This window comes from Epinephelus fuscoguttatus, linkage group LG1 (genome assembly GCF_011397635.1).
Source record: "Epinephelus fuscoguttatus linkage group LG1, E.fuscoguttatus.final_Chr_v1".
Classification (NCBI taxonomy): domain Eukaryota; kingdom Metazoa; phylum Chordata; class Actinopteri; order Perciformes; family Serranidae; genus Epinephelus; species Epinephelus fuscoguttatus.
In genome coordinates this window covers 12,849,463-12,859,106 of record NC_064752.1, presented here as the reverse complement: position 1 = coordinate 12,859,106, position 9,644 = coordinate 12,849,463, and the positions used below count along the sequence as shown (strand labels likewise).

The following is a 9,644-nucleotide window of genomic DNA, read 5'->3' as shown; positions in this document are numbered from 1 at the left end:
TAATTATTTGACATGCCTCCCCTATTCTGCACCAGCCACGCCCCCTTATAAGTAAGGAACAGTCCCTTAGGTTGTTGTTTTTTTTTTGTTTTTTAACTACAGTCCATATCTAAACATATGAAGTCAGCATAATGACTTCGTGCCGAAAAAGGATTTGTTTCAAGGCTAGATGTTTAGTTATTAGCGTAGATGCAATAAATGCCAGTGGGATTTTGAACGACATTTTCCTACTTGTGCAGCAGAACCCGACAGTTCCAGTGTCACTTCGGCTCTATTCGGACATTTACGGTAGAAGCCGCTGTTCTATCAGAGAGCGTCATGACGTCACGTGAACGTAGGCAGACGTTCCCCACATCAGTCGTCTCACTGGATGTTTATTGTCTGAGGCAGGGCTGCAGTCAACACCAGGTAAGAAAATAAAATGACTTAACTCGTCGTCATGTCACTTCATAAACCTTGTCGTGTGTGTATACGTGAAAGGGAAGGTAACGTTAACAGATTTTGGTCAAGTTTACCCGGATGCAAAGTGGTTGGAAAAACGGTCCACTTAACGCCAAGTTAAAGGGACGATTAGCATGCTAACGTTAGCATATGATACATGATAACGTTACGTTTCTCTGTAAGTCCGAGTAAGTGTGTTTCTTTAATACGTTTTCAGAATAAATGTCACTAACGTGTTAGCTATTCGTGAAGTCATATGACCGGTAGCTTCTCACAATCTTCCCTGTGTCTCGCTCAGCAGGGAGCTGCTAGCTTAGCTCACTGTGTGTTTGTCCCGCTGTTGAGTCAACTGTCGTCAACGTTAACTGACAGAACAAAGAAAAAAATAAAACAAAGCGATGTCGCTGTCATGTGTTTCTCTACACTGCTGCTGCTCATCAGCACTTTGATTGTTTGGCCGGGTCCATTGCGAAAGCAGTATTATCACTCACCGACCAGCATAATGTAGGGTGTCCGACGTCCTGAATATTGCTGTGTTGCATAAGTTAGGCTAACAAACACAACTAGCAAGCTAATACTACTAGCTCATGGCTACACGATAAAGCAGCTAAGTTCTGAGCTAACTTGACTGACGTTAAATAACCACCACAAAACATGCGAGTAAAGCCAATTGTATCCCCATTTACAGAGCATTTGGGGTCACAAGCATAGTTTCTTTAGGGTTAAAACCATGTTTATAATATGCAAGGGCGTTAAACTACCTACAATGATGTACTGGTTGAGTTACAGATAAGAGGCAGTTGACTTTTTACGGTTATGAGTCACTTTTTGCTTAACTTTATATTCAGTGGCATGCAAAAGTTTGGGCACCACTGGTCAAAATTTTGTTAACTGTGTATAGCTAAGCAAGGAAGAGACGACCTGACTTCCAAAAAGTTTAAAGTTAGATATGACACATTTCTTCAATAGTTTAAGCATGTTTACTTTTTAATTTCAGTCTTAAACAGTTTCAAAAAACAAAGGATAAGGGCCTGAAGCAAAAGTTTGGGCACAGTGCATGGTCAGCACTTAGTAGCTTCTAAATCACATATGGCCCATGGGCCAGAACCCGGCCCGCCAAAGGGTCCAATTCAGCCTGCTAGATGACTAGACTAAGACAGAGTTTATACTTCTATGTTGAATTGACGCAGTACCCTATACTGTAGCTTGACATGTACCCTCCCAGAAATGTAACAACGCGTCACGGCGACACAGACTCCTGTCTATTTTTGTAAGCCTAAAGGAAATGGCCACTTAAGTACAGGCAGTACTTACTGACCCTCATGCCGACAAGAAGTCCAGTGTAGTTTTTTAATCCACAAAACTCGTTCAGGGTATCGAAGGATAACTGCCAGCCGGATTTTTCCATACACTTGAAGTGCATGGAACCCACATTTTTAAAATGTAATAAAAGTCTGCTAATGCTTTTCAAAAATGCCAGAAAGGCTTGTCCGTCGTAATCCAAGTGCCCTGAAGCCGCGGCATGCTAAATTGACTTGGAAAGACGTAATTTACTCCACTTTTATAGCATAATTTCTCACAGTGGTCAGTTAGCATGCAGGTGTGCTGTGTTTACATGGCAACTCGCACGAGACTAGCTGATGGCTACTGGTGGTGCTAGTTCTCGAGTCTCATACGAGTTGCCGTGTAAACACAGCATGCCCTGCTAACCATTTCCCTCAGTGGAAACAAAGCTTTTTCCACAGATAAGAAACAATACATTTAAACTTGAAGGAACACTTCACCCACAAAATGATCATTTGTGTTAATTACCCACCTCATGTCACCTTGAATTTGTGAAGAAAACATTGTTTTTCTCGAATGCTTCCACGGTGAACGAAGAATCCAAAAACAGCAAACATTCTTCAGGAATTCAAGTACTCAGGATCCACATTTAACAACAACAAAACTATACCAAATCACCCTTCCACAAACCCTCACACAACTTACAATCTAATACAATCCAGGTTTCATTTATCCAGTCATATGACTAAGCACTTTGTATTTTTTGCTTAAGCTTTTCAGTATGAAAAAATTTAGCCTGGGCACACACGTTGTAACGTTTTAGTGAAAATGCATGTGTTTAGGTCGTACTTAGCATATAAATGAGACTTGGATTGTATTGCATGAATTGTTCGAGAGTTTATAACAAGTGTTTTGATATAATTTTGCTGATGTTAAATTTGGGCTTCTTTTACTGAAGTTCAGCGGATTCTTCATACACCATGGAGGCTTGTGAGAAGAACCGAGTTTCTTCACAATGTCAAGGTAACATGGTGAAAAATTGATATGATATACAAATGGTCATTTTGTGGGTGAAGTATTCTTTTAATAAGGAACAGACATAGACATTATGGTACCTATACTGTCAATCATTCAAATGACGACAGCAGCAACAAGATTCTGCCTGGATATTAGAAAGATTTGATTTCTAATATCCAGGCAGAATCTTTCTAATATCCAGGCAGAATGGATATTAGAAAGATTTGATTTATTCTAGTGAGGCTTTTATAGTCATCAGCAAAAAGAAAACCCTAATTACAAAGTTGATTTAATATTCTTTATTAATCAAGATGTTCACAAAGTATCCTCTTGATAGCATTAACAACGTCTTGACAACAAATGCTCTGGAGGACGAGCAAATTTCAAACCGAGTACTTGCAGTGTCACTGATGTGTGTTGTCACATGTTTTTGTACGTAGGATGTTGCGGCTTCGCTGTAAGACCAAAAATGGGAGCCACATAATGCAGGGATTGACTCATCAGTCCTGCGTGCAAGAGCTAAAGACGAAGGTGGAGGAGCTGACTGGTATCCCCTGTGACGTGCAGAAAATCATGGTCGGCTATCCACCCTCCAGCCTTGATCTTCGAAATGGAGATGCTCACCTTAAGGACTACCCCATCAAATCAGGTATGTTATCAAACATCCACAATATGCAGATAAATTCACACCATTATTGTTTGTATCAGCATTTTATTGTTTATTTGCATGTTTTCATGACATTACATTAGTGTGATGACTGGGTAAGTTTTTAGAAGAAATAATCATTGTGAAAACTTTGGACAGTGTTCTGTGAATTATGACAAAAAAGTTGATGTGGAATATTTTGAACTAAAATTCTTCAAGGTATACTATGCAGGAATTGTCTGTTACTGTTGGTAAACATTCAAACTTGGCCCCTTCTCTCTACACTGCTTGTTCGTACACTGCAAGTCACTATTACAGGAATGTTACATTCATTGTGATGGCAAAGCTGATACCTTAGCAACCTAAAGGTCCTGACACCAAGCTGATGTTGGGCTGTTGGTGAGTGTCCGTCACTCCCATTTTTGTGGTGTGTCCTGCACTCTTGGCCCTCATTTGCTTTTTTCTGATGTTCTTTTTAAGCCGATTCAACACACGAAATTAACGTCAGATTGGTGGAGCCCATCAGTGAATGAAATCACTCTGATTAGCAGTAAAGCACAGTGCACAAGAAGAGAAACGGAAGTGAGGAAAGTAAACAAACAGCTAAAGTCTAAAGCGCGTAAGTTTGAAAAAAGCTTGTTTTATTAAGATAAATTTTCTTTGAGTGCGTTTGGAGAAACAGTTAATTTTTGTTGTTCACTGGCACATGGTAAATATCCTGTCTTCTTTCAACATTAGATTATGTTGTTTATATGCTAACTGGCCAACTAGCGTCCCCTTTTAAATGACGTATACAGACGACTGCACTCTGCTGGTGTGGAGAGTTATTTCTTCTCATGCTTGTGCAGAATGTACGTGCTGGTTGGCCATTAGTTGTAGTCATTGCAGTGTGTTAATGTGCAACTTTTTGGCCGAGACACAGGCGACGTAACAGTTGGTTTTTGTCACCACAGTTCTTTGATGTTGGTTTGGTGTGTCTGGGCCTTAAGGCTGCATTCACGCCAAATCAAGCGTTACTGCAAAAATGCAAGTCCTCCTAGTAATTTGAATGCGAGTAGTGCATCTAGGCTGCGGCAGTGGGAGGCCACAGGGATGCTGAAAAATAAAAACACTGTGACGAAGTTGAAACAGAATCAATTTTTGGACAAATCCAACCCAATATCAGGCTGCAGTGGCCAGTCAAGTCGTGTTAGGTTTCTCCAAGAGTTGATTTTGTTACAATTTATCACTGCAGCCCACTGCATATTTTTTTTTTCTCATCAATCCCTGTGGCCCTCACTGCCGCAGTGATCAGACTGAAAGACATCTGCAGTCCACAGGAACAAGTAAGACAGTCTTCTTTCATGATTAAATGTTACAGTGAGACAAACTTACTGAAGACGAATACTCAGTCGCTGAGATGAAGAGATTTGGCTTTCAGTAGCTGGAACAAGCTTTGTCCACTTGGCGTTTTGCTTCTCTTAGTTTGTGTGTTTTTTCAGCACTGTGTCCGCAGTTTTAAATAGCTTTCTCTTGGATACGTGCTCCTACTATCTGGTTGCTTAGTCTTTTTTTTAAGTCCCTCCTGACCTCAACTGTGTGCTGTTATTGGCTGGGGAGTGAACACCCAGAAACATCCTAAACACAGCAAAATAAGAAGAAAACAAAGGCGGAGGGAGAGTCTCTGCAGATAAATACACTGCCTCACACTTCTAATGGGTCACAAGTGATGATTGAGAGAGATTATTTGTGTACGAGTCAATACATTGTTTTCAGCAAAATCCTGCATAGTATACCTTAAATGCTGTAGATGAAAGTCAGTTCACCTTTGTTTTGTAATTTAGGTGAACTGACCCTTTAAACGTAAAGTTAAAAACTGGAAAGCTATAAATTTCCTTCTTACCAAAGTGTGACCAGGCTGAACTGTGTTGTGTCCTCCTCTGTAGGAGACACACTCATTGTTGAGGAAGAAAAGAACAAGCCAAAGCCTGCTCAGGATCATCCCACTGTGACTAAAGCACCACGCCTGGAAGCCTCACCCATGCTGGCACGCCGAGTGGTCCCGGCTGACAACTCCTGCCTCTTCACCAGTGTGTATTATGTGGTGGAAGGTGGTGTATACGACCCTGCGTGTGCTCCTGAGATGCGAGGCCTCATCGCCCAGATTGTTTCCAGTGACCCCGCGGCTTACTCTGAAGCGGTGCTGGGAAAGACCAACGAGGAGTACTGCACTTGGATAAGACGTGACGACACCTGGGGGGGAGCCATCGAGGTGTCCATCCTCTCCAAGTTTTACCAGTGTGAGATCTGTGTGGTGGACACTCAGACAGTCCGAGTGGATCGATTCGGGGAGGACGCTGGCTACCACAAACGCGTGCTGCTCATCTACGACGGCATCCACTACGACCCGTTGCAGAAAGAAACGCCCGGCTCCGACACTCCGCCCCAGACTATCTTCTCCACCACAGATGACGTAATCCTGGCTCAGGCCCTGGAGCTGGCAGACGAGGCTCGCCGCAAGCGTCAGTTCACGGACGTTAACCGCTTTGCGTTGCGCTGCATGGTGTGCCAGACAGGCCTGGTGGGACAAAAGGAAGCTCGGGAGCACGCCAAGGAGACAGGCCACACCAATTTTGGCGAAGTGTGAATACTGTTTTGTCTTTTCTTCCTCTCACAAATACAACCACCACCAACCCTGTGCCCCACGTCTGGCAACTCCGTTGGTCTGTCTGTCTGTCTGTCAATCTGCTTGTGTGATCCTCTACCTCACATTGTCCAGCGACATCTATGGAGAATCTGCAGACACTGTGTTCAGCCTCTAACCTGTTCAGTATTACTTTTAACTGCTGTCAGTTCTCATAGTCAGAAACGCTACTGCAGTGCTCCGATGTCTTTAAAACCATCATTTTAGTCTGTTAGGGATGGTTTCAAACTGTTCAAATGGGTCAAGGAAAATATGCAAACTATTCTTAGGATTTGTTTTAAACTCTTTTGTTACTCAGCGGCTCGGTTTTATTGAAAAACAGAGAGCAGCTGATGTGTTTCAGTTGATGCACCAAATTGGTAGTACTTAGCTGTGACTGACTAAACGTGTATGTGATAAAACCCTGCTGTATGGTTCTAGAAAGTTTAAAACAGCCACTAAGAATTATTTGCACTATGATGTGATCTTATTCACTGTTGTCTTAAGCGCAGCACACAAAGTATGACTGTTATTCATCATGTTGATTATGTTGTTTATTATGGGTTTTTCTCATTGCAGATGTATGTCAGAAACTTTTCCAATACTAAAACTTAAAATTTAGCTAACTTTAGATGTCTGAATCATTCAGCACAGCTGGATTTTGTTGAAGTCCCCCCCTCCCGACACACTTTAAAATATGTAAAAAAATATATATATATATATACTCTGCTATGGTTAATTTTTTTTGTTTAAAAAGATTTTCCCCGCATGGAAAGTTTAAAAAACTCTGAAAAAAAGCTGGAAGCAGATCTGCTCTTTCTTCCTCAATGAAATTATGAGACTGGCCCCTGCCCCACTTAACTTTAGCCACTTGCGCTAGGTTAACCGGTAAAAGAACAGCGCGCATCAAAAAGCTAGCATTAGCGTTAAAGGAAACATCGGAGAAATTCAGCCATACATGTTTGAATCTCAGTTAGACCCAGATGAGCGACGTATCAAAATGGTTAGTGTAGCATCATTTTTTTGTGTCTGTTGTTCGACACAGTGTTAATGGTTGTGAAACAAGACAATAATATCTGCCATGATGGTGTTTTTGGAAGATAATGGAATGAATGGAATGTTTGCTGTCAAATGTTCACTATGCTAATGCTAAATGTCGCTCTCTGACAAGTCCGCTACATGCTGGAGGTTTTAGATTTCTTTGCCAGTTATGTGTTGAATTCTGTTCCCCCGTTTACTGATTAGGTTTGTCACTAATTAATGTTTGAATCTCAGATTGTTGTCAGTAGAGGCATGTAAAAACACCTTTTAGTGACAAACTTTGTACAGCTACAAGTCAGAGTAGTCAAGGTCAGACATTTTAGGGGACATAAACAGTAGAAACACATTTCTGAATGGAGGGGGGCTTATGATGATGATAATAATGATACGCTGGATTCATCTTTACAAAAATGTGACGTTTCTTTAAAATTACTGTGTGAGTAGTGGCCATTGAGACTGAGGTTATACATTACAGTGTTGCAAATTGTGATCAAAATTAGACTAAACACTCATGTTGGACTTTTTCCCTTTTCTCTTTGTTCTGTTTTTTTCTGATGTTTTTTTTTTTATATTGCAACATGGTTTATCAGTGATTATATTTTAGATCAGACAAAAAAATGGTGCTGAAAACATTTCACAAAACCTGTAGCTCTTTGTTATTCTTCATCGGTACGACAGTTTTTCAGGAGTGTAATTTTTAATTCAAGTGTGAAATTTTCAAATGTTATGCTGTAATCTTTTAAAAATGTTTTCTTTTTTGTTTAATATTGCTGCATATTTTGGAAAACACTTTAAGCATGATGAGGTGTTTGAGTGTTGTTTTTCAGATCACCAGACACGGTGAGAGGGGAGTGTACTAACTAGAAATCTGAAACGAGTGAGTGCAAGACACGCTGTATAAGATGAATCCTGCTCACTTGCATTTACTGTTCAGGTACAGTCCACACATTACGTGTTCAGCTAATCCGCATTAAGCTTTTATCTTTGCAATTTTGATTTTTCAGCTTACATTTGCAGTCCATTTTATGTAGTGTATGTTGTCAAAACTACGCCATTCTGTTCCACTGTATGTTTTGCACAACTGGAGCATGTTCTCACGTTTCTGCTAATTCCTTTAATACTCACTGCCTTGAAGGATGAAGCATGCACTTGTTTATTTTAAACCACAGCTCAAAATGTTAAATTTGAGGAGGCCATAAAGATATTTGTGGGATTATGTTTTTTTTCTCGAAGCCCAGATTATTGTTGCTTCGTGTTCTGCAGAACTAGTATTACTACTACACATATCTGTGATGGTGGTGTTGGTACTAAGTTGTTGCCAAAAAAAGAAAATGTTACAGTGGAGGACTAGATTGGGGCTTTCTTTTAGGTCTTTCTTGGTTCAGGCTCAGAGACGGTGTTGGGAATTAAGCTAAAAATCTCAAATTATTTCTTTGTGTTAATGTGAATTACTTTTTTTTCTTCATCTGTTACTTTTAGGTAGTTTATTTTAACAGTGATAATGGATTAGTCAGCTTGCATAAAAGTGAAACTATGAAATGGCTTTGTTGTATTTTGTATTTACCAAGTTCTCCTAACTCTTAAAGGACAATAACAATGAATGTTGCACACAAAGCACTACAGAATAACTGGATTTACTTGATTTTTTTTTCAGTGTTGTGTCACAATTAAAGGTTATAGCCGAAAGCTTTGTGTCCGAGTCATTTTCTATCAACTATTTCTTTTTAATCACTGTTTTAACAATTTTTATGCTTCATGTTGTGTTCAGCCTATTTCCTAATACTTCTTGTAATAGTAACTGTCCCCACATCACCCATCTATTTATAGTTCCTGATTACAATCCGTGGCCACTGGAAATAAACCCTTGCGAAACCACTGATCTTGTGACATCGTAGTTGGATCACTCTACCTACATGTTATTTTAAGGAGCATCTACCCTTTGTTAATGGGATCTAACGTTTGTTCACCAGCTGTTTGACCGACAGTCACTGTTGCAAGGAAAGGGCCATGAGAAAGATGAGTTACAGTACATTTATAACATTTACAGTTAGCCTTTAGATCCAAACTCATTTATGTCTAGACAGGGTTTCTGTGGGTTCTTAAAATGTATTAAAAGTTGATCATTTTAGCAAATGTTCAAAAACAGAATTCAAAAGTCTTGAATGCCATTTAATAAATAGTAATAAATGTCTTAGCTTATTTTAAAATATGACGTAAGAATTCTGTGGAATACTGTCCTGTAACTTTTTGGGGGGAAATTTTGACAACATACTATGCTATGACTTTTTTGGGGGAAATTTGGACGACATACTATACTATGACCTTTTTTGTGAAATTTCGATGACATACTACAGTATGAGTTTTTGATTAAATTTGGACGACATACAATACTATCACTTTTTTGGTGAAATTTTAACGACATACTATACTATGACTTTTTTGGTGAAATTTGGACGACATACTACACTATGACTGTTTTTTGGCGAAATTTCAATGTCATACTATACCATGATCTTTTTCGTGAAATTCTGAACATATACTATACTTTTTTTG

At 39.8% G+C, this 9,644-nt stretch overlaps 1 protein-coding gene across 2 annotated transcripts; it reads left to right on the top strand.

The window, feature by feature from the left end:
- Positions 1–336: 336 nt before the first annotated feature.
- On the top strand, positions 337–8,777 carry yod1 (YOD1 deubiquitinase). 2 transcript variants are annotated; one of them, XM_049574616.1, is made up of 3 exons: positions 337–408; positions 3,183–3,391; positions 5,314–8,777. In XM_049574616.1, exons 2-3 carry the CDS (start codon positions 3,184–3,186, stop codon positions 6,012–6,014), a joined length of 909 nt encoding a protein of 302 aa, XP_049430573.1. In that variant the 5' UTR covers positions 337–408; position 3,183; the 3' UTR covers positions 6,015–8,777. The 2 variants fall into 2 exon arrangements, with proteins under 2 accessions (XP_049430573.1, XP_049430499.1); XM_049574542.1 differs by lacking the exon at positions 337–408 and adding an exon at positions 430–2,748.
- Positions 8,778–9,644: the final 867 nt, after the last annotated feature.